At 35.3% G+C, this 26,197-nt stretch overlaps 2 protein-coding genes across 3 annotated transcripts in view; one reads left to right on the forward strand and one right to left on the reverse strand.

Moving 5' to 3' along the window:
- Positions 1 to 3,299: 3,299 nt before the first annotated feature.
- Positions 3,300 to 5,503, reverse strand: LOC119070930 (guanine nucleotide-binding protein subunit beta-like protein). The gene is made up of 4 exons (XM_037175474.1): positions 5,289 to 5,503; positions 4,739 to 4,947; positions 3,928 to 4,386; positions 3,300 to 3,581 (listed from the first exon to the last, which is right to left on the reverse strand). Exons 1-4 carry the CDS (start codon positions 5,395 to 5,397, stop codon positions 3,405 to 3,407), a joined length of 954 nt encoding a protein of 317 aa, XP_037031369.1. The 5' UTR covers positions 5,398 to 5,503; the 3' UTR covers positions 3,300 to 3,404.
- A 1,587-nt stretch (positions 5,504 to 7,090) lies between these two features.
- LOC119070916 (aryl hydrocarbon receptor nuclear translocator homolog) overlaps positions 7,091 to 26,197 on the forward strand; it is a 145,370-nt gene continuing 126,263 nt past the window's right edge. The window contains exons 1-2 of one of the 2 annotated variants that reach the window (XM_037175453.1): positions 7,091 to 7,310; positions 7,585 to 7,645. In XM_037175453.1, coding sequence (XP_037031348.1) covers positions 7,283 to 7,310; positions 7,585 to 7,645 — 89 coding nt within the window. In that variant the 5' untranslated portion in view covers positions 7,091 to 7,282. The remainder of the gene's footprint in view (positions 7,311 to 7,584; positions 7,646 to 26,197) is intronic. The other variant, XM_037175452.1, reaches the window with a different exon arrangement.

The following is a 26,197-nucleotide window of genomic DNA, read 5'->3' on the forward strand; positions in this document are numbered from 1 at the left end:
ACAGTTCCATTTTGGTTAACAATTCAGTCAGTCAGACGTGCTTTTTCTACATTTTCGATAACGAAAGATTGCACTGTATTGTCTTAATGCCAATTCAACAAAGTTTTATCCATCAAATTCACTTTTATTGGATGATACTGTTGTCGATCCTAACTCCTATCAAAGACCTAACAAGACATAAGAAACCTAACTTCGACAACAGCGGCAGACAAAAATAGTGAAGTCGGTGAATAAAATATTGATTTACAAATTGGCATAAAGAAAATTTTTCAAAATTTATTAGTTACACTGAAATAGCAGGTTTTCCATTACGATGATGCTGACAATTTTCACACTTTCACACACATTTTCAAACCGAACTACTGAAACATGAAAGAAGTAGATGTAAAATCTACAAAAAATCGAACTTTCCATCATGGCGTCTTGATTCGTACTGACGGATAATCAACATTTCTATAAAGTTCCATGACCGTTTTACGACGAATTAGTTAAAGTAATGACTCGAACTTTTTGGTTGTATGACGGTTTCTGGACGAATAAGTTTTCAACAAATATTATCGGTTAACTTATTGGTCAAATAACCGTTTTGCAACTAATTCGTTTAAAATTGGTTGATGACCAATTAGTTGTATAACGGTTATATAACGAATAAGTTAAACTGAATACAACTTATTCGTTACATAACTGTTGTAGAACGAAAAAGTTGGCAACGAATTAGTAACGTTTATAACCGCGGTTATCAAATGCTACTTGGGCCCCGATGTACGTTCTTAGTTTTTGAGTGCGTTTCGGGAAAAACTTCTTTATTGTTGAGGAGGGGTGAGTAGTGAGTATGTGTTGGAACACTAGAACGTCTTTAACAAATGTCTATCTCAATGGTGACGCATCCTAAAATAATCTATATTGGCACGACAGAGTAAAGTTAACCAGGCAGTAGCGCTTGTTTGACTAGGGACCTGAATAATCTAGTAGCCCTTGATATTTTGCGAATAAAATTTTTCAATTTATGTCAGTGTTCATTTGAGTTCATTTTCATCCCATGTATTAGGTCCCTTATTTGATGTTTCGAAAATGAACCGCTCCTGCCTGGTTTATTTTACTCTGCCGTGATATTGGTGTCAAAATACAGTGATTTTTATTTATTTATTTATTTGTTGGTTTTGAGACCGTTCTAACAGCCTTTTACAGCCAATAACAAGTTCAGTCTGGACCACCGGCTTTACGTGACTTCCGAACCACGCCTCGAAGTATGTAATTACTCTCTGAGGAAAGTTAGGTGCGAAATTGATATCTCGCCTTAATGTAGGCTAGACATATGTACACAAATTCATCGTATTTGGGTTACGTCATACGATTCATTCAGTGTGTACATCGTTGCAGCCACCAAACACACCGCAACTACCCAAATTATGAAGCTTGAGTGAACTAAGGACGTTACCAATGCGATATAATCGCTAGAAAAAACTTTCATCTTTGCCTAGGTGTCCGGCACGATGGGCCATTAAAGAAAAACATAGATTGCGCAGACCCGTGCGAGATCCTTACAAAAGCCTCTTCTTTTCGCACATCCTCTTTTCTTCATCGTCCTTCTCCTTCACCTTATTCTTCTCTCATTCGCAGCCTTTTATTTAGAATTTCGCCCTAACAATCTCAAATTATATTTCATTTAAATTGCCAGGAATATTGATAGACCTCTAAAAACGCTAGGTGCGACTTCAACATCCGTAGTCATCTTCTCTCACCTCCAAAGCCGGCGTTTTATATGCACACACAAAACTTAGGGCCGAGTAGGCTTCCACTTTTAGTACCTAACTCAAACTCGGATCCACTACGAGCTAATAACACATTGCAAATTGCAGTAATTTTACATTGAAGCAAAATAGTTGAATAAGCCGAATTGATTACTGACCCGATTTAAAAAAAAAGACTTTCTGTGCCTTAGAATCATAATTCGACGTATTTCGTCACTGCACCTACGATCGAAAAGTGATTGCTAAGAAAAGCTGAAATTGTTGTAATGTTTTTGTTTTGTTTTTAGTCTTTATGATCCTTACGGCACAGAAAACGTAGTTCGTGACTCGTGACGAAAGCAGATTTTTTTTTAGACACGTCTTAAGCTTATCCTACTCGGCTTCGCCTCGTTAGGACAAGCTTAAGACTAGTCCTGAAAAATTCTACTTTTCGTCACTTGTGACGAAAAATACTATTTTTTCCGGGATTTGTGTAAATAGTACACGGTGCGGTTGAATGAATTTTAACTGAGCATTTCGATGCACTTTTGATATTTTTGGATATTAATAGTCATCTCGGAGCCCTGAACAAGGTTCAACAAAAATTTTTGATTTTCATCCGTACCGTCGGTGACATTGGTGCATAGCCCATCCTGTCTACAGAGAGAGTGGTGGAAAATTGGTTTTGGTTTCAATCGATAGTGCCTGAAATTCTAATAACAAATGTACAAAAATTTGGTACCCTAGGTGCAAGTGAAGCCGGCAGAGACATGCTAAAGTTAAAAAAAACGTGATTTTTAAACAGTTATAGAGGCGTGGATACTTGAGGAATGAAGCTAATAAATAGTTCTAGCAGTAGAGCAACATTTCCTCTACTAATGACCAAAAAAATATTTTTGGAGACCAACTACATAGAGGCCGACATAGTAGCTCAAAGTTTTTCCCTCATATTTGGTAAAATCTGCAGGTTTCGGAGGCACCTGAGACGCACTTACTAAAATTGCTGGAATGCTGGAAGTCTCTGCTGTCCATCGACACCACACATGCAATGACTCATGTCAACAGTGCCGATATGTTGGATGAATAAATGAAATGTGTGCTTCTACAGTGAAATTTTGTGCATGTTTTGAAATATCTATATAAAGAGCAAAATATCGATGTTATTCTGCTTTTCTTTTGTATCTATAACTTGGTTAATCAAACAAATAATCCCAGCGTTGTTTTCAAAGATTTTAACATCGAGTTATAGCATCAATGGTAACAATCGGGATGCTGTTTGTATAACTTTGATTCGTTAAATGTGAACCGAGTCTTATGACTTACACCGATTGAACTGTATTTCCAGATATTTGGGGGGGAGACTTTCTTTTCAACGAATTAACATTCCATCTCAATAAATCATCGATTTAAGTCGTCAAAATTCGTATATTAAAAAAAAGTCTTAGCCTAACAGTAAATTTAAGTTACAAAACATTATTTACACTGGCGACAGAGCGCGCTTCTTCTTCCTCCCATCCCTCCCTGGACCATCGAATCACTAGCAATAAAAATGGTGAACAACTGTAGATATTTTTGTCATAGCAAATTGTCTTTTTATTTTATATTTTCTTTCAACAAAATATAAAACATCCGGCCAACCGCCTTCTTCAATTTTTCATGTTGTTGTTCCCCTACTTAACGAGCTGAAACGGACACCTGCCACACTCGAATGGTATTGTCGCTGTAACCAGCGAACAAAGTTTGACCATCGACGGACCAAGCAAGCGACAGACATTGTGGTGGGTCGGCCTTCGATGTGGTAGAAATAACTTCGGGACGAAGTTCTTCGACGGTCTTTTTGCATGCCAAATCCTGCAAATATTTAATGAAGAAAAACAAATTAAAATTTTGGTCCTCGAGAAAGGATATCAATTTCTGAACAGAAGTCAGTGTAAGGCTAGACAGGTGCTATACATTGAATGGAAAGTCAACGCACAACGTTTAAAAGCCAATTTTACTCTGGCATCGTTGTTCAATCCGTAGAAGAGAGAAACAAAGACGGAAAATAAAACTCAAATGCCGTGTAACATTGGGAAATGGAAAATTGTCTTGCCGGGTCGGAACAGACTTTGAGGCTGTCAATGCCAGCAAATCAATTTTCCATCTCCTTGCATCATCAGAATATCTACAAACGAAACAAAACGATCGATTGACTTACCCAGATCTTAATGGATGGTCCGAAAGCGACGCACAACCAGTATCGGTTCGGCGAGAAGCACAATGCATTAATGATGTCATTGTGGTCCAAAGTGTGCAAATGTTTGCCTTCGTTCAAGTCCCACAACAGAGCCTTGGCATCTTTACCGCCGGAAGTGCACAACGAACCATCGGGAGACACGGTGACGGTGTTCAAGTAGCCATTGTGTCCCTTATGGTTGATCTTTAGCTTGCAGTTGGTCAAATTCCAGACCTTGACGGTACGATCCCAGCCGCAGGATACGATGATTGGATTGCTGTGATTCGGCGAGAATCGGACGCACGACACCCAATCGGAATGACCTTCATCGTGAATGGTGTACTTGCATTCGGCCAAGGTGTTCCACAATTTGATGGTTTTGTCCCGAGAACCGGACACGATTTGACGATTGTCTACGGAGAATGCAACTGACAGAACGTCCTGGAGGGGAAGGAAAGGAAAAAAAAATGTTAGAGAGATTGTAATGGTGCATCAGGTGTGTGTGTGCTGAATGCTACTAGTATAAATAAAACGAAACGTGGAGTTTCAAATCGTAAATTGTACAACTTACAAGTTCCACTGATAGGTGCGTGTAGCTGACAATCGGCAACAAAATTCTTCTGCCTCGCAAAGGCTCTTTTTTCATTCAAATGTTTACATTCCCCCCGTACCCCACACACTGCGTTCGCTGCATTTACAGAACGTAAACATTCCGTGAATGCAAGCGCCGACAATATTATGTCAATCAGTGTTCATAGCCGCACTATAAGATAAATAAAACTTCTCTTCACACCTTGGTATGGTCTTCGAATCGGCGAGTCGTTTTTCCGGCAGCCAAATCCCACAGTCGTAGAGTTTTGTCCCACGATCCGGAAAGAGCGTAGTTGCCATCGGACGATAGAACAACGTCACTGATGAAATGGCTGTGACCGTACAAACGCTTCTGTGGAATGCCGTATTGTGTCTCATCACGAGTCAATTTCCAAACGATCAACGTCTTGTCTGTAAAATGGAAAAAAATCGTGCTTCAGATGACATTGCGGATACCGGAAACCGACAACATAACCAATAACCACCCCAAATGTTGACATCACAACCTCAGAAATCGACATAACCTCAATCTCCGACACAAACAATTATTTTCATCAAAAATCTCTGGAAATGTTCGACAAATTCGATTCAGCAATCCCAATCCACCCCAAACTAATAATAAAATCCACATTTCCATCACGGATGATAACAATTCCGAAAGATATTCAAATCGTTCGCGAAGAGCTACACATAGGCACATAATCACCGTGCACCGACATGAATGAAATTTCGGCATAAAATTATCAATTTACCTCTTGATGAAGACAAAATCATATCGGGATATTTTGGATTGGTGGCAATCTGGGTAACCCAGCCATTGTGCCCCAAAAGGGTTCCACGCAATTGGAGCGATTCACTCATTTTTAGTTAAATTTACAAAGACGTCCAACCAGTACGAACGTAAATTTGGAAAAGAAAGGAAGCTTTCAGGTTGTCAAACACTAAACGCACTGAACTGCAAAATGTCATGCGGGCTCTGTAGAAAATGTCACAAGGTGGCACTGACGACTATCAATCTAGTACAATTTTGACACGAAATTTGAAATTTGGTTTGTTTGTTCCAAAGTATATAAACACTGAAGGTAGCGCAGATCCGCAAAAACATACGAATCCCTACTTTGAGGTGAATTTATTGTATATCATTACACATGCGCACAACATGCTGTAAATATATGTATTGGAGTCATACGTATTTCTTGATATTCCCTGAGGGACTGCGCTACCTTCAGTGTTTATATACTTTGGTTTGTTCAGATTAGAATAATGTTGCGAAATTAATGAAGAAGACTCAGAAACAGAGTAAAATGAGTCGTATAAGCAAGCAAAGCACTTATAAGCAAGCAATAACTGATAGGGGACGGATGTCGAACAAAAAATTCGAGATCTTTGACATATAAGCACTTGGTCAGTCTATTTTGGCTATCTAGGTTGCCTAAATTTTTGAAGTTTCAGAACATACATTTTGCTCTAGCCTAGATATTCGAAATCTAAGTCTGAATTCACAGTCGTTCCGTTTTGCCTCATTGATGCAAATTCCGTGTTAAATTTCTTTAAGACTCCCGAAATTGCCTAAAATATACCGTCCACCACATATAACTATTTTCCCAACTCAGTGCCGAAAAGAAAAACTTTCCGTGCCCTTAATGGGAAAAACGTTGTAGGCTGTAGGCAACAGCTCTGGTAAATGCTTTTTAGGCACATGATGTTAAACAAGCTCAAATAATTTTCACTTCGTTGCCAAAAATAACTATTGTTATAAAAGAAATCAAACGAAAATTTCGTAAATGCAAATGGTCCAACAACATTAGTCACAAAAAAATGACTATGGCAACGCTACAAAAATGAATTCACATGAAAATAGGTCTGCCCCATCTTCTATTGTACTGTAAAAACGATTTTCGACAAGCCGAAAACGAACGAGAGCATCACAGACCCATAACCTCAACGCTTTTCTGAACATTTTGTCAAACATAATTGTTTTTCGTAATGTCTCTATGGATGACCTTTTGACAGGTTGACCTTGGAACATAGACTTATGACAGAGAAATCTTCTTTTATTCGAACTTGCAGGAAGTGTAAAATGAATGATAAATTCTTTTATACAAGCATTTGACAGTTCCTGCAAGTTCTTTGTTTAAATCAAATTTCCCCTTCAAAACACATTCCCGTCATAATGAACTGAAGGGATCCAAAATAACTCTGATCCGCGGTGGGTTTTCATTACCTTCAGTGTTTATTGATTTTGTCATAAACCAGTACGTTTTACAAATCTCACACCTTTGCTAACGTAGCAAAGTTCCTACGAGAACAATCAACCTAACAAAAACACATACATTTTAGTACTTCATTCGCAAACCATTTTTTTTTTCAATGTATGAAGTGTCATCTGCATAGTGTCCCATAGTGTCATATTCCTTCGACATGCAATGGCCAGAAATTGTTTTGTTTTTGTTAGGTTGAATTTCCTACTGGTAATCGGTCTTTGGTAATTTAAGTGGTACAATCAGTGTTTACATGGAAATTCAACGTGATAAAACTAAAAATCAAAACCAGTGACATACCGAGTGTCATATTCCTTCGTCAAGCAAAATGGCGTTCTGCATACTATAAACATTTGATTGAATTATGTAAAAAAATATTCTAAAAAAACAACAAAGTGAAAATTGACGGTGAATTCAAGTGATTGTGCGAAAAGACAATTTGTGTTTATTTAAATTGTGTACATTGTTCAGATGTTATCCAGCACATGTCGACTTTAACTCACCCTTTTTCAGGTACGGTATACACTTTTCTGTATTTTGCCTCTTGTGTGTGATTATCAAAATTTAGTTTACATTCCACTCAAAAAATGCGATCAATAAATTTAATGTTTTCGTGAATTCGATTTTGTCGGGTTACTGGGTGTCTGTATTGTTTTACGTCTAGTCTGTCTGGTTACGTTTCGGTTGTTTATTTATTGCTTTGCAATGGGGCTTACATCGATTCACCGAAATATTGTGTAATTTAGATTGACTTTTCCTTATTCTGTGTGTGGTCTTATCATTTCAGGGACTAACCCACCATCGGCAGAAGTAGTGGTTATACATAAACGTCGCGCCAGTAGCGTTGGGTAAGTACAGAATAAAAGTTATGTCTCTAATATTATTACTTCATGCCGCCTGTTGTCGATTAAATAAGCAATTTTCAATTATCAATAATATCATCAGACGATTAGATTGTAAAGTTTCAAGTGGTTCGATTGAACAGCAACAACGGCAATGATATCATTTAGTTGTCTCATTATTTATAGCGTCACAATAGACACCTTCGGTAGTTTGTTGTTTTTTGTTCTTTCGTTAATTAAATAAGATTTGAAACAAATAGGACGGAAAAGAAGAAGAAGAAAAAACGAACGAAAAACTTAGTACTCGCTTACACTCAAGGTTATTGACACTCATCAAGATCGGAGTAAATAAATTGATGTTAAATGGTCAAACGGAATTAGAAAGAAATGTAACATTGTGTAGACTCCGTAGATGGTGTTTTTAACACTCAACTCAACAGTGGATAATAGGTCTTAAAGGTCTTGCGATAATAAATTCTCTTCATACGATTGAACTGAGACTGACGATGACGATAGAAAATCATTACGTTCGATATTATGATGGGAAAAAGTAGAGAATTGTAAATAAGCTAAAATTCAACGTGTGTTAATCTGTATGAGAACCGATCTGTTTATGTGATGCATAATGATCTAATGTTGAATTGGATTTGATGAACGACAATTGTATGAATGTTGAATGGTCTTTACTTTCACGGTCAAGGTAATTATTCTTGATTAAGCGATAACTTGAATCTTTAGAGTGAATTTGTAATTTAAGGTCAAAGGGATTGTAGCTTTCTGCTTCTAGGTCTTAGGCTTTTAAAAAAATGGGTGGAACATTGTTCAACACTTTATAATGGAATAGAATGATTAAAACGGCTTGCTACTAGGTGACCTTCAACGTATTGTATTTTTCCCAAGAATGGGACACCATTCACCATAGCTTTTTTGAGATAATTTTTTTCTAGAATTTTCATGATTTTTTATCGAAATTTCCTGAAAACGTCTTCAAAAACATTTTTATCAAAATTCGAGAAAATTTCATGGAAGTATTTCCTCAAGAATTGGCCCTTCAATTTACCTATTCACTGATTGGAATTTTCCAATGAGATTCCAAACAGAAAATAAACAATTTCAGTCTTCGATTTCCAGTCTGATTATTTGCCACATTAGAAATAAGAAAAAAGAACTTTGACACTCCCTTCGAAAAAGCAATTTGTTGTGACAGGTTATCAACTGGTCAATTCTTTTCTTAAAGACGAAAACACACGAGCAATTTTGCATTACTGAAAACGACAATTATGTTGCAAATCGGATTACAATAGAAACCGCAGTATAATTGTCAATCTCAGCAGCTCTAAATTGCTCGTGTGTTTTCTGCCTAAAATTTTGTGCATTTACTCGGAATGAAAACGAGACGAACGTTAACCTGGATACACATGTTCAATTTTTGATGGGATCGACAAAAACGTTACTTTTCCATTGTTTAGTCTGTGGTGAACATAGAATTACAATGGAAGACGCAGCTTAATTGTCAATACCATCACTTCAAAATTGCTCGTCTGCTTCCGGCCTAACATCCGTCGAGTTGTCGTCGAATTATAAGAACCATTTTGAATTTTGATTTCAATTCTATCTTTATTCATTCCGTATGCAACACTACAACACGTGTGTGTATGTAATGTAACGTCCGCATGCGATAAGATACGAATAGTATTGAATTTAGCCGAAATTGTCGGTCGGTTTTTATAAATCGCTCTTTGTAATGGAAACACTTCAAGTAAAAAATAATGGTCCGAAGTCAGAAGCAGAGTTCTTGGCTCTTGGCTTAAAGCCCTAACTATACAAAGTTCACAGTTCTATTTCATTTTTAAAGTATTTGTCAGTCCTTTCCCACACTCCCCATATAAGTATTGAGATTGGCTATGAATTTTGTTGCTATTTCAAATACCACTGCCCTTTAGTCAGAAATTAAAATATTTTTAATTAAAAAACAAATATTCACACAGAATCACTTCAATTCGTTCAATAAAATGCGAAAGCTCTGTCAATTCCTGAAAACGAATCCTTTTTGTGTACAGAGGAGAGCGTTCATAAAAATGGCACTTCGTGAAAATGCATTCCGTTTTTAACAATTAATAACATGCTCGCCATATAACGATGAAAATCTGTTACTTCTATTGTTTAGCAGAGAGTTTGATGTGAAATCTTTTACAGTGAGTAATTCTCTAAAATGTTTGATTTCAGTATATTTAGCTAATCCTTCTGTCACATCTTTTGACAGCTTTTTACGTTTTAGTACGTTCTCTCTCCCAGTAGCAAAAACCCAATCCCAGCAAAAAAAGAAACTATATCGAATGCCGCAAATGCATTTAAAAACGAACATTCGGTGAAATACTTTTTTATCACACCAAATGTTTATCATTTTATACAAATATGTTTATCTTTATAATAAATCAACATCAGTGATGTGCATGTAATTTAAACAAAGCAAAATCAATTGTTTATGTGTTACATTTACATTATGGAAGAGAAATGTCCCATTCTTTTTCCAAATTTGTGTACTCAAGCGAAAGAAATTGTCATTTATTTGCGTTAAATGAATTTTACTAAACAATTCGACGTTATTATCATCTTATTGACATTGAAACTATATAAAAAATAGTAGCTTCCAATCTAGGTACTTTTACTCATCGTGATACGAGATAACAAATTATTTTCCGTGTATTGTACATACCAACTTTCCTGTAAGACAAATCTTACGGTGTTTGTACTTGTCTTCTTTTGCTATGCATAAAAAATGCATATAGATCGTCGACATATTTTGTGATCGGCAACTTTGTCAGTTTTTCCTTTTACATTTTCGAGTTTTTTTTTAATGTTAAAATTACAACCATAAGATACATTTTGAAATGTTGCATTGAATGCAAATAGAATTACTTCGAATTACATGGATTACTTCGGGGGGACATTTTTGAGATCTCGTAAACAAAATAAAAGTTGACAAATTAATTTGTCGTCGATTTTATGCATTTTTTATGCGTGGCAAAAGAAGACAGTAACATACAACGTAATATTTGTGTTACATAAAAGTTGGTCGCACAACTATAAACACCAAAATCGTTTTGTGAGCATTCTAGACAATTAAAATTTGGATTGAAATGAAAAATATTTTTTTTATAGTTTCAATGTCAATAAAATGATATAACGTCGAATTGTTTAGTAAAATTCATTTAGCGCAAATAGACGACCATTTCTTTCGTTTCAGCACACATGTCGTCGATTTGTGTGCATTTTTTGTGCATATAAAAAAAGACAAGTAAATTGAATACCGCAAATACATTTAAAAAGGAACATTCGGTGAAATACTTTTTAGCAATTCAATTGTTTATTTGAATCATTTTATTAATTGAATACACAGAGAAAAAATTCGGATTTAATGTTTAATCTACGGAAAGATTACGAATATTTTAAATATTTCGAAAGATTTCGTTTCAATCTTTTTTCAAAGATTACAAAAATTAAATCTTTCGATAGATTGAGTTTCGGTTTAAAATGTCTAAAATTGATAGTAGCAATTAGAAGTGAAGATTTTGCCACGAAAATGTTTTGTTTTTGTTAAAAGTTCATTGTCCTGGTATCTAGAGTTTATGATTAGAAGCTACTGCCATGTGTAATTTTTAGTCATCTGTTAGCGATGCAAAAGTAAAAACCACAGCATCCAAATGTTTCAGATTTTTTTTTTTTGCTTTTCTTAAAGGATATTGATTTTCGAGTAAAGAAAATCGGTGAAAAAGTAAATAATTCTTCCATGCAAACTGGTCTGTTATACTTCTTAATCAATGGTACAATTAAATATGGGTGAAAAATATCGTTATTATAATATTTTCCATACGCTTATGGTACTTTTCAATAGTTTTGCCAGGCTCAACTTCCTTATCGTTGCTCATACAGATTTATGAAGTATGATAATAGTTTATTAAATAATTGGTAAAATGAAAAAAAAATGTTGCCTTCGATTAGGATTTGAACTCGTCTACTATGATGGTTACCTCAGTTGGTACAAATTTTTCGTTCAGAAGATTAATTTTTTAATCTTTGAAAGAGTAAAATCTCCGTAACAACGGTGCGAAAATAAATCTTGCTAAGATTACGAACCCAATAGCTCAGTGGTAAAGTACAGGACTGGAGATACGGAGGTACCGAGGTGAACGAGTTCAAATCCTGATCAAATTAAGTAAAAAAAAAAACATTTAATTTCAACTAAACAAATATTTCCAATTTCAGAATAAATAAAACAATTAAATCTGACTCAATATTTCAAATAAATGTTGGAAAAATTTTTTTTATTTCAAAATAATAATATTGAAATCCCTTTGAAGATTTCGATCTAATCCATCGACAGATTATTTTCGAAAGATTAAATGCAAGTAATCTTTCGAAGATTTGCAGGCAAAAATGCTAATTAATCGATAGTTAAAATTCAGTTTAGGGCAAAAAGTCTGTTTAAGAAATATTTAGAATGAATGAAACTAATATTTAGTCAAATTAAAGCAAAATCGTCCAATATAATTTCTGTAGGGATAAGCTCGCGGAAGCTTATTTTATATTTTCCATTACGTATAAGGAAAATTAAGTTCGCCCGAATGTAAGAGGAAAATGACTAAACTGAAATTGGTCTCCGCGGAGGCTTATTTTTACAAGGTTCTCGATGAACTTGTTCAGCACTCTGAAAACTTGCAGGGCAATCTTTATTTCATGGTTTTTTGGGCTTCGAAGGCACCGTGAACATTGTTTGAAAAAACTCAAAGTATTTTAATGACAATTGATATGTTTTGCTCCACATGTTTTTTGTTCATAGTTCTCAAACCACTGGACCGACGTCGTTCAGACTTCAGTACTCTCACTTCCGATCGGGTGAAATGTACAAAAATTCAGTAAACAATTTTATTTTCTTGAGCCAAGTGTACTTGCACTCAAGCCAAGATAAGTGACTCTCTTATTTTTCTATGCACAATATTAATGCGAAGCGACGACAGCTGCCAAATTGTTTAGTCAAAATTCAGCAAATTTTACTATTTTGAGAAAAAAGCGTCAATCGAAAATTATATTGCAGTTTTGTACTACAAAACATTTAGAGATTACCCGGATGATCCACAAAGTCTACTTTTCTCACTTGCTTGCACATATCAAGATTGCCTGTCTTTTTTTCTATGCACAAATCGTGCATGCAAAGCGACGACAATTGTCGTTTTTGTTGATTTGTTCTTTATTTCATGCGGCATGCGGGTGAATTTTTATGCGTACATTTCAGAGACTTTCGGATTTGTAGACAAAAATGCTCGTTAAATCGAGAGTCACTTTAGGGCAAAAATTCTGTTTAGGGAACTTATTTTTAGTCGAATTATCTACGAGTAATTATACCTAGAGGGAGGCAGCCATCACAGCCCACAAACCTTTTTATATTTTTTTGAGAAGGAATTTGTAGTTGGAAACATTTAAAATTCCCCATTTGATATAATAGTTATTTGTTAACCAAGGAAAAAAAATGGAAATTTCATTTCGACTGTGTTTTCTTTGTGGCCAGAGCGTAGCGAATTTTTCACCCGAGAAAATGAAATTTCCTACTTTTTCCCCGAGGTCGACACATAATTTTTCACAAGGCATCCGGAGGTTCATCGGAGGTGAGAAAATGACTATTGTCTCTCCCATCGAAATCAAATGGTATTATATCTGAAGTTATCTCGTACGCGTACATTTTCTTTTTGATTTCACAAAGTTGCCGATCACAAAAATATGCCGTCGATTCATATGCATTTTTTATGCATAGAAAAATAAGACATAACAGGAACAAGCAATTTGTCTTACAAGAAAGTTGGTAGCATAACAATAAACACCAAAATGGTTTTGTGAGCTGGGCTGTTTATAGACGGTACATTCCCTGCGAGAAAATTGTTTAGTTAAAATTCAGCGAGTTTTACTATTTTCAGAAAAAAGCGTCCTTCGAAAATTGAATTGTAGTTATGTAGTACGAAACATTGTAATTTTAGAGATTACCCGGATGATCCACAAAGTCTACCTTTCTCACTTGCTTGCAGCACATATCAAGATTGCCTGTCTTTTTTTCTATGCACAAATTATGCATGCAAAGCGACGACGATTATTGTCGTCTTTGTTGATTTGTTCTATGCGGCATGCGGGTGAATTTTTATGCGTACATTTCAGAGACTTTTCGGATTTGTAGACAAAAATGCTCGTTAAATCGAGAGTTAACATTCAGTTTAGGGCAAAAATTGTGTTTAGGGAACAGAATGAAACTTTTTTTTAGTCAAATTGTAGAAAAATCGTCCGCTGTAGGAATGAGCTAACGGAAGTTAGATTTATATTTTCCATTATGTATAAGGAGAATTAAGTTGGCTCGAAGACAAATAATGTATTTCATGTTTTGTAAAAGGAAAATGACAAAACAGAAATTGGCTTTCGCCGGGGCTAATTCTTACAAGGTTCTCGAGGAACATTTTCTGTAACATTTTCTGTTGAACGGAACCTGCCTGTACTAGCAATGTAGTTCAGTGAGAAAAGTCGAATTCATCCGTGTACAGAATCTCTGAATTTTCCAGAGATTGTTTGAGAAGAAATTCGTAACTTTTTAAATTCCCCAGTTGATATAATAGTTATTTCAGAAATTTTGTTTGAAAATGATTCCAACTTATTTATTTGTGGGAATTCAATCCCGTATGATTGCTAACAAATATCATCGCCCGTAGGCATATACGATGACAAAGAGTTTTACTTATAATAATTCCTAACCGGTGGCGCTATTAACGTTATTGACCCGGAGAATGGCCTGAACCCTTCAGTGAGGAAAAGAAAAGCAAGATATTATACAAAATTGAATTGTTTCCCACGATTGTTTCGTTTGCTCAGCTGTTGATATCGCATACAGGTCATTGAACTAAGCCAATTGATCAGCTGTGAGGTGGTGATTGACATTCGTATTCATAATCATAACAAAGGACATCGTTGACCAGTTTCCACTCGAAACACTTGTTTTGACGCCGCGTTCTCTTTGATTCAACTAAAATTGTGCTCGATAAATTTGTCCTAAACGGATTGAAATTTAAAGGACCTTGTTGGATAAACCATAACCAGATCGACCAGAAAAATGAAATTCTCAGCGAGAACCCATTTGAAGTGATGAGTTTGGTTTTTGCTTGACTAGTGTGTGACGAATATTTATTTCATAAATGGAGCACTAGTTGATGGGAACGAAACGTGCTTAAGATGAATCGTTTGGTGATAAAGGAAGGAAGCGTTCGGTGGAGTAAACCAACGGCCAAGTCCTGTAATTCGACACCAATACTGCAACGTTGGATGATTCAGTTGTTTATTAAAGCGATGAACCAACACAAAAATTTAACTGAAACTCGATCAAAGCTAAGTGTTTGTTGATATTTTATCTACATTTGTCAACTTCCCTTTTACTTAATCCTAGGTTTGCAAGTGGGCCAAGTTAGGGACTAATAGCGACCCCAAACATGGGTACTGGAACAACCATGTTCGTGGGTTGTTTCAAACGATTCGGTCATCAAACTGTATCGGATGACCATGATATGGATGTGACTCGAAAATTTGTATGACTTCATGAAACGCTCCGGAATTTTTGTGATGATACGGTCAGTGAGTTTGTTTTTCTTTTTGTTGTTGAATGGCTGACTGGATTGTATTTATTGGTTTTTGTTGATCCGATATGACCTAATTGTCCTTATAACGTAGCTATTGTTGTCGATATAAGTATTGTTGCCGGATGGAGTTTAATCCAATAATTTGGTGTTGGTCTTCCCGACCCCAAGTACGTTCATCAGCTCTACAACCGAATTTCTTTTGATTGGCCACCAACTCATCAAGGATTTGTTGAACAATTTTCCAATAATTTCCAAACGGTAACGCCCATTCTATGATTTCGAAAAAAAATTGTCACGTTCGGACCAAATTTGAAATACGTTGAATTAAACGCAACGCCTTTAAATGGAAAATCTTCGATTCTGCTTGCTGCTAACGGTTGATTGATTCAAATACGACGTAAGGGTTTCGTCGATTGTAGGTGCGGTAGACTTTCGCTAATTGATGCTGCTGCTTGTTGAATTCTGGCGAGTTTGCCAGAACAGTGCCATTACATTTTCTTTTTGTTGTTCGATGACCCTCACTACCTCGCTTATTTGAATTGATTGATTGGAACTTTGTGCTTCCAGAAGGTCGAAGTATGAATATGTCAGCACAACGGAAGCATCGAAAATACTGAAAGCTACGTCATACTTTTTCGATACAGTTTCTTCATGTTTGATTTGAAAACTAAAATCTGTTGACTCCATCATCGTTGTATTAGCATCGTAAATTTTGTCCCATAAAGTCGTGACGACCTTGAGTTTTCTATCGAGAAGTATCTTTGTAATTTCATCGACCTTCAATTCCTCGTAGAATTCCTCCAAATCTTTGATATTCTGTTCATGTATCTCCAATAATCTTTGCATTTTAATATTTTCTATTCATTTCCAGATATTCAAACACAGAACGTTGATCAATTTGCTCATGGATGACGAGGTCAACTCTACGACCGTTTAATTATGAATTTAATAGATTCCAATGTACGGTTGATTTTAATAAAATTGTTGAATTAGTTGCTGACTTCGTTGTTCCTCTTCACCAAATTAGGGAACCCTTGGCCAGATGAACTTACGTTAATGACCGTCGATCCACAGAAAAATGTTATGCTGGCAAAGACTGTTCTCGTACTGTGTATAGTATGTGTGGCGACTTTCTTTTGTTCGTCGCAATTCGTTTACTGATGATGGTTGCACTTTATGTGATTTTATTAAAAAATTAATCTTGTGCGGCCGTTTAATATGCTGTTGCCGATTATTTGATTTTATTACAATTATTTGTGGCCGTTAATTTTTCAGTAGCCGTTTCTTTAATTTCTCGGTTTTTTGTCTGTTTGGCCGGAACTTTTCACTGTCGGCGTTTTAACTTTGTTTAGCCGATAGTTTTATGTAATTTTATTTTAAATTGTTTGGTGTAATTGATCGATATTTAATAAATTTTTAAATTCGCAGCCAAATTACAGATGGCCTTCCTTTGTTCTTTAATTCAATTTTTAATAGTGGACTGTATTTTATTTTATTTCACTGGGGAATTAAAAAAATTTGACTATTGTCTCTCGCATCGAAATCAACAAAGTAGAAATGTATGACAAATCAACAAGCACGACCACTTTTGTATGCATAATTTATGCATAGAAAAAAAGACTTGTGTAAGTAAATAAGAAAAGTATACATCTAATCCGGGTAATCTCTAAAGTTAAAAAAATTTTCTCACCAACTAATTTGCTATAGACCAGCACTTTATTTCTATATGCATATTTCTTCATACATATTTATCTTGAAATCGTTAAGTTTTGTCCTATTGAAGGCAATTTTCTTCAGTCCATCTTGCACACGCAAATTTAATGCTTATTATCCCTTTTACGAAATTTTAGTGAAGTAAAACTGTGTGTGAGTTCACCTATTACGCAGTTGAAAATTGCGTTATTTTGCACCGTGTGCCAAATTACCACACGCCATTCAGCTCACTATTTTATAGAAAAAAGCAAATCAAATTTTACGTCTAACGTCTTAATGTCAGTCTTTATTTCTATGCACAAATTATGCATACAAAGCGACGACAGTTGTCGTGTTTGTTGATTTTTGCTATAGGTCAACGCACTTCAAGCAAAAGTGATCATAGTTGACAGCTGCCAAATAGAGTAATATTTTGTATGAAATGGTTTTTTACAGTGCTGTACAGTTGTGTGACACACTGTCACGTTTCGGTACCCCATTTAGAGTACCCACGCATGCTTGAAGTGCGTTGTATCGGTACATCTCATAAAAGTGAATTTTTGAACGTAACTTTCACAGAATTTTTGGATCTGTAGGCAAAAACGGTCGTTAATCGAGAGTTAAAATGCAGTTTAGGGAATAAGTCGTAATGAAACTAAGTCAAATCATCACAAAATCCTTCGCTGATAACATTTATGTAAGAATTGGCCCGCGAAGCCTATGTTATGATTTTACTTGAACAAAACATACGCCTCTCTGGAAGACATTGTAAACGTTCTGGTTAAGGTACTGCGAAATTGTGCAACTTTTTTTTTATTTTCACATTTGGATCAATTTTCATAAATTATTCTGTGGAAAGAAATTTATATCCAAAACGACGGCCCATTATAGACACTCGGTGGCTACATGCAGATTTGCAACAGATTTGTTGGTGTAGTCTTCGTTCTTCACTCTAACACCAGCTCGAACACCAGCTTTATGTTGCGCAGAGGCATTTCGTTTTTAGATGCGACAATTAAATGAAGCGGAGACGCTTAATTGAGATCGTGCACAAACGACTCCATATATCCACTTGAATCGACAGAACAAATCAAACATTCTTCAGGTCATCTTTAATGATCGCTAAACGTAGGAAATTGCGACTTCCTCTGATCCATCTGTTCAGTTTTTGATAACCACATACAAAGCTCTCTTTTTGTCACCGGTCCGATCGAAGTTTCAAGCAGTCGCAGAGCAGATGAAGCGGTGATACAAATTTCCTTAGCAAGCTATCTTCTCTCTTCGTAGTTGACGCAGTGAATCTAAATCACAAGCACTTCTTATCTAGAACACAGCATCTACCTCCGGTCCCAGTAACAACAAATAATATTGTCATTCTTTGGCTGGCACTATGCGACCAACTTTCATGTAAGACAAATATCTGTCGAGATCTCAAAACTGTTTTGTCCTCCGAAGTAATCCATGAATTGTCGGCATTTTATTTGCTTTTAGTGTAACACTTTCAAAATAGATTTAATTTTAACATTTAAAAAAAGTCAAAAATGCAAAAAAAAATGATTTTGTCATTGAAAAATAGATAGAAATTGACAAAGTTGCCGATCACAAAATATGTCGTCGATGTATATGCATTTTTTTATGCATAGCAAAAGAAGGCAGGAACATAATATTTGTCTCGCAGTTTCTTTGCGCTAAATGAATTTCACTAAACAATACCACGTATATCATCTTATTGACATTGCAACTACAAAGTTCAACTTTCTTATAAGAAAAATATTCCTGTCTTATTTTCCTATGCATAAAAAATGCATTTAAATCGAGGACATATTTTTGTGGTCGGCAAATTCGTCAATTTTAATTTTGTTTACGATATCTCAAAACTGTTTATTCCCCCCGATCTTATGGAAATAAAACCGATTTTGATTATTATTTTTTTTAATCGACGAAGAATGGAATTCCCGAGATTAAGTTCAAAGATGGGCCTACGGATCTAGAAACTTTTCCAGAAAAACAGGTTTTTACTCTGTTGATAGTTAAATGTATTATTCCGTCGACTAGAGATGAGCGGGTTGGGTTTTTTTTTGTCTTACATGAAAGTTGGTCGCATAGTGCCAGCCAAAGAATGACAATATTATTTGTTGTTACTGGGACCGGAGTTAGATGCTGTGTTCTAGATAAGAAGTGCTTGTGATTTAGATTCACTGCGTCAACTACGAAGAGAGAAGATAGCTTGCTAAGGAAATTTGTATCACCGCTTCATCTGCTCTGCGACTGCTTGAAACTTCGATCGGACGGTGACAAAAAGAGAGCTTTGTATGTGGTTATCAAAAACTGAACAGATGGATCAGAGGAAGTCGCAATTTCCTACGTTTAGCGATCATTAAAGATGACCTGAAGAATGTTTGATTTGTTCTGTCGATTCAAGTGGATATATGGAGTCGTTTGTGCACGATCTCAATTAAGCGTCTCCGCTTCATTTAATTGTCGCATCTAAAAACGAAATGCCTCTGCGCAACATAAAGCTGGTGTTCGAGCTGGTGTTAGAGTGAAGAACGAAGACTACACCAACAAATCTGTTGCAAATCTGCATGTAGCCACCGAGTGTCTATAATGGGCCGTCGTTTTGGATACAAATTTCTTTCCACAGAATAATTTATGAAAAATTGATCCAAATGTGAAAATAAAAAAAAAGTTGCACAATTTCGCAGTACCTTAACCAGAACGTTTACAATGTCTTCCAGAGAGGCGTATGTTTTGTTCAAGGTAAAATCATAACATAGGCTTCGCGGGCCAATTTCTTACATAAATGTTATCAGCGAAGGATTTTGTGATGATTTGACTTAGTTTCATTACGACTTATTCCCTAAACTGCATTTTAACTCTCGATTAACGACCGTTTTTGCCTACAGATCCAAAAATTCTGTGAAAGTTACGTTCAAAAATTCACTTTTATGAGATGTACCCGATACAACGCCACTTCAAGCATGCGTGGTACTCTAAATGGGGTACCGAAACGTGACAGTGTGTCACACAACTGTACAAGCACTGTAAAAAACCATTTCATACAAAATATTACTCTATTTGGCAGCTGTCAACTATGATCACTTTTGCTTGAAGTGCGTTGACCTATAGCAAAAATCAACAAACACGACAACTGTCGTCGCTTTTGTATGCATAATTTGTGCATAGAAATAAAGACTGACATTAAGACGTTAGACGTAAAATTTGATTTGCTTTTTTCTATAAAATAGTGAGCTGAATGGCGTGTGGTAATTTGGACACGGTGCAAAATAACGCAATTTTTCAACTGCGTAAATAGGTGAACTCACACACAGTTTTACTTCACTAAAATTTCGTAAAAGGGATAATAAGCATTAAATTTGCGTTGTGCAAGATGGACTGAAGAAATTGGCCTTCAATAGGACAAAACTTAACGATTTCAAGATAAATATGTATGAAGAAATATGCATATAAGAAATAAAGTGCTGGTCCTATAGCAAATTAGTTGGTGAGAAAATTTTTTAAACTTTAGAGATTACCCGGATTAGATGTATACTTTTCTTATTTACTTACACAAGTCTTTTTTTCTATGCATAAATTATGCATACAAAAGTGGTCGTGCTTGTTGATTTGTCATACATTTCTACTTTGTTGATTTCCGGATGCGAGAGACAATAGTCAAATTTTTTTTAATTCCCCAGTGAAATAAAATAAAATACAGTCCACTATTAAAAAATTGAATTAAAGAACAAAGGAAGGCCATCTGTAATTTGGCTGCGAATTTAAAATTTATTAAATATCGATCAATTACACCAAACAATTTAAAATAAATTACATAAAACTATCGGCTAAACAAAGTTAAAAACGCCGACAGTGGAAAAGTTCCGGCCAAACAGACAAAAAACCGAGAAATTAAAGAAACGACTATGAAAAAATTAACAGGCCACAAATAATTGTAATAAAATCAAATAATCAGGGCAACAGCATATTAAACCGGCCCGCACAAGATTAATTTTTAATAAAATCACATAAAGTGCAACCATCATCAAGTAAACGAATTGCGAACGAACAAAAATGAAAGTCGCCACACATACTATACACAGTACGAGAAACAGTCTTTGCCAGCATAACATTTTTCTGTGGATCGACGGTCATTAACGTAATTCATCTGGCAAAGGGTTTCCCTAATTTGGTGAAGAGGAACAACGAAGTCAGCAACTAATTCAACAATTTTATTAAAATCAACCGTACATTGGAATCTATTAAATTCATAATTAAACGGTCGTAGAGTTGACCTTCGTCATCATGAGCAAATTGATCCAAACGTTACTGTGTGTTTGAATATCTGGAAATGAATAGAAAATATTAAAATGCAAAGATTATTGGAGATACATGAACAGAAATATCAAAGATTTGGAAGGAATTCTACGAGGAAATTGAAGGTCGATGAAATTACAAAGATACTTCTCGATAAGAAAACTCAAGGTCGTCACGACTTTTATGGGACAAAAATTTAACGATGCTAAATACAACGATGATGGAGTCAACCAGATTTTAGTTTTCAAATCAAACTATGAAGAAACTGTATCGAAAAAGTATGACGTAGCTTTCAGTATTTTCGATGCTTCCGTTGTGCTGACATATTCATACTTCGACCTTCTGGAAGCAACAAAGTTTCCAATCAATCAATTCAAAATAAGCGAGGTAGTGAGGGTCATCGAACAACAAAAAGAAAATGTAATGGCACTGTTCTGGCAAACTCGCCAGAATTCAACAAGCAGCAGCATCAATTAGCGAAAGTCTACCGCACCTACAATCGACGAAACCCTTACGTCGTATTTGAATCAATCAACCGTTAGCAGCAAGCAGAATCGAAGATTTTCCATTTAAAGGCGTTGCGTTTAATTCAACGTATTTCAAATTTGGTCCGAACGTGACAATTTTTTTTCGAAATCATAGAATGGGCGTTACCGTTTGGAAATTATTGGAAAATTGTTCAACAAATCCTTGATGAGTTGGTGGCCAATCAAAAGAAATTCGGTTGTAGAGCTGATGAACGTACTTGGGGTCGGGAAGACCAACACCAAATTATTGGATTAAACTCCATCCGGCAACAATAATTATATCGACAACAATAGCTACGTTATAAGGACAATTAGGTCATATCGGATCAACAAAAACCAATAAATACAATCCAGTCAGCCATTCAACAAAAAAAGAAAAACAAACTCACTGACCGTATCATCACAAAAATTCCGGAGCGTTTCATGAAGTCATACAAATTTTCGAGTCACATCCATATCATGGTCATCCGATACAGTTTGATGACCGAATCGTTTGAAACAACCCACGAACATGGTTGTTCCAGTACCCATGTTTGGGGTCGCTATTAGTCCCTAACTTGGCCCACTTGCAAACCTAGGATTAAGTAAAAGGGAAGTTGACAAATGTAGATAAAATATCAACAAACACTTAGCTTTGATCGAGTTTCAGTTAAATTTTTGTGTTGGTTCATCGCTTTAATAAACAACTGAATCATCCAACGTTGCAGTATTGGTGTCGAATTACAGGACTTGGCCGTTGGTTTACTCCACCGAACGCTTCCTTCCTTTATCACCAAACGATTCATCTTAAGCACGTTTCGTTCCCATCAACTAGTGCTCCATTTATGAAATAAATATTCGTCACACACTAGTCAAGCAAAAACCAAACTCATCACTTCAAATGGGTTCTCGCTGAGAATTTCATTTTTCTGGTCGATCTGGTTATGGTTTATCCAACAAGGTCCTTTAAATTTCAATCCGTTTAGGACAAATTTATCGAGCACAATTTTAGTTGAATCAAAGAGAACGCGGCGTCAAAACAAGTGTTTCGAGTGGAAACTGGTCAACGATGTCCTTTGTTATGATTATGAATACGAATGTCAATCACCACCTCACAGCTGATCAATTGGCTTAGTTCAATGACCTGTATGCGATATCAACAGCTGAGCAAACGAAACAATCGTGGGAAACAATTCAATTTTGTATAATATCTTGCTTTTCTTTTCCTCACTGAAGGGTTCAGGCCATTCTCCGGGTCAATAACGTTAATAGCGCCACCGGTTAGGAATTATTATAAGTAAAACTCTTTGTCATCGTATATGCCTACGGGCGATGATATTTGTTAGCAATCATACGGGATTGAATTCCCACAAATAAATAAGTTGGAATCATTTTCAAACAAAATTTCTGAAATAACTATTATATCAACTGGGGAATTTAAAAAGTTACGAATTTCTTCTCAAACAATCTCTGGAAAATTCAGAGATTTTGTACACGGATGAATTCGACTTTTCTCACTGTGCTAGTACAGGCAGGTTCCGTTCAACAGAAAATGTTACAGAAAATGTTCCTCGAGAACCTTGTAAGAATTAGCCCCGGCGAAAGCCAATTTCTGTTTTGTCATTTTCCTTTTACAAAACATGAAATACATTATTTGTCTTCGAGCCAACTTAATTCTCCTTATACATAATGGAAAATATAAATCTAACTTCCGTTAGCTCATTCCTACGGACGATTTTTCTACAATTTGACTAAAAAAAAGTTTCATTCTGTTCCCTAAACACAATTTTTGCCCTAAACTGAATGTTAACTCTCGATTTAACGAGCATTTTTGTCTACAAATCCGAAAAGTCTCTGAAATGTACGCATAAAATTCACCCGCATGCCGCATAGAACAAATCAACAAAGACGACAATAATCGTCGTCGCTTTGCATGCATAATTTGTGCATAGAAAAAAGACAGGCAATCTTGATAGTGCTGCAAGCAAGTGAGAAAGGTAGACTTTGTGGATCATCCGGGTAATCTCTAAAATTACAATGTTTCGTACTACATAACTACAATTCAATTTTCGAAGGACGCTTTTTTCTGAAAATAGTAAAACTCGCTGAATTTTAACTAAACAATTTTCTCGCAGGGAATGTACCGTCTATAAACAGCCCAGCTCACAAAACCATTTTGGTGTTTATTGTTATGCTACCAACTTTCTTGTAAGACAAATTGCTTGTTCCTGTTATGTCTTATTTTTCTATGCATAAAAAATGCATATGAATCGACGGCATATTTTTGTGATCGGCAACTTTGTGAAATCAAAAAGAAAATGTACGCGTACGAGATAACTTCAGATATAATACCATTTGATTTCGATGGGAGAGACAATAGTCATTTTCTCACCTCCGATGAACCTCCGGATGCCTTGTGAAAAATTATGTGTCGACCTCGGGGAAAAAGTAGGAAATTTCATTTTCTCGGGTGAAAAATTCGCTACGCTCTGGCCACAAAGAAAACACAGTCGAAATGAAATTTCCATTTTTTTTCCTTGGTTAACAAATAACTATTATATCAAATGGGGAATTTTAAATGTTTCCAACTACAAATTCCTTCTCAAAAAATATAAAAAGGTTTGTGGGCTGTGATGGCTGCCTCCCTCTAGGTATAATTACTCGTAGATAATTCGACTAAAAATAAGTTCCCTAAACAGAATTTTTGCCCTAAAGTGACTCTCGATTTAACGAGCATTTTTGTCTACAAATCCGAAAGTCTCTGAAATGTACGCATAAAAATTCACCCGCATGCCGCATGAAATAAAGAACAAATCAACAAAAACCTTGTAAAAATAAGCCTCCGCGGAGACCAATTTCAGTTTAGTCATTTTCCTCTTACATTCGGGCGAACTTAATTTTCCTTATACGTAATGGAAAATATAAAATAAGCTTCCGCGAGCTTATCCCTACAGAAATTATATTGGACGATTTTGCTTTAATTTGACTAAATATTAGTTTCATTCATTCTAAATATTTCTTAAACAGACTTTTTGCCCTAAACTGAATTTGAACTATCGATTAATTAGCATTTTTGCCTGCAAATCTTCGAAAGATTACTTGCATTTAATCTTTCGAAAATAATCTGTCGATGGATTAGATCGAAATCTTCAAAGGGATTTCAATTTTATTATTTTGAAATTAAAAAATTTTTTCCAACATTTATTTGAAATATTGAGTCAGATTTAATTGTTTTATTTATTCTGAAATTGGAAATATTTGTTTAGTTGAAATTAAATGTTTTTTTTTTACTTAATTTGATCAGGATTTGAACTCGTTCACCTCGGTACCTCCGTATCTCCAGTCCTGTACTTTACCACTGAGCTATTGGGTTCGTAATCTTAGCAAGATTTATTTTCGCACCGTTGTTACGGAGATTTTACTCTTTCAAAGATTAAAAAATTAATCTTCTGAACGAAAAATTTGTACCAACTGAGGTAACCATCATAGTAGACGAGTTCAAATCCTAATCGAAGGCAACATTTTTTTTTCAATTTTACCAATTATTTAATAAACTATTATCATACTTCATAAATCTGTATGAGCAACGATAAGGAAGTTGAGCCTGGCAAAACTATTGAAAAGTACCATAAGCGTATGGAAAATATTATAATAACGATATTTTTCACCCATATTTAATTGTACCATTGATTAAGAAGTATAACAGACCAGTTTGCATGGAAGAATTATTTACTTTTTCACCGATTTTCTTTACTCGAAAATCAATATCCTTTAAGAAAAGCAAAAAAAAAAATCTGAAACATTTGGATGCTGTGGTTTTTACTTTTGCATCGCTAACAGATGACTAAAAATTACACATGGCAGTAGCTTCTAATCATAAACTCTAGATACCAGGACAATGAACTTTTAACAAAAACAAAACATTTTCGTGGCAAAATCTTCACTTCTAATTGCTACTATCAATTTTAGACATTTTAAACCGAAACTCAATCTATCGAAAGATTTAATTTTTGTAATCTTTGAAAAAAGATTGAAACGAAATCTTTCGAAATATTTAAAATATTCGTAATCTTTCCGTAGATTAAACATTAAATCCGAATTTTTTCTCTGTGTATTCAATTAATAAAATGATTCAAATAAACAATTGAATTGCTAAAAAGTATTTCACCGAATGTTCCTTTTTAAATGTATTTGCGGTATTCAATTTACTTGTCTTTTTTTATATGCACAAAAAATGCACACAAATCGACGACATGTGTGCTGAAACGAAAGAAATGGTCGTCTATTTGCGCTAAAATGAATTTTACTAAACAATTCGACGTTATATCATTTTATTGACATTGAAACTATAAAAAAAATATTTTTCATTTCAAATCCAAATT

Source organism: Bradysia coprophila (assembly GCF_014529535.1).
Source record: "Bradysia coprophila strain Holo2 chromosome IV unlocalized genomic scaffold, BU_Bcop_v1 contig_106, whole genome shotgun sequence".
NCBI classification, from domain to species: Eukaryota; Metazoa; Arthropoda; class Insecta; order Diptera; family Sciaridae; genus Bradysia; species Bradysia coprophila.

What these genes read in the sequence shown, in the direction of transcription:
- LOC119070930 (XM_037175474.1), bottom strand. Translation starts at nt 5,397, where the DNA reads ATGAGTGAATCGCTCCAATTGCGTGGAACCCTTTTGGGGCACAATGGC. An exon ending in GATTTTGTCTTCATCAAGAG is followed by an intron (nt 4,948 to 5,288) that starts GTAAATTGATAA and finishes TCCATTTTACAG; the next exon opens with ACAAGACGTTGATCGTTTGG. An exon ending in GATTCGAAGACCATACCAAG is followed by an intron (nt 4,387 to 4,738) that starts GTGTGAAGAGAA and finishes CTTCCCCTCCAG; the next exon opens with GACGTTCTGTCAGTTGCATT.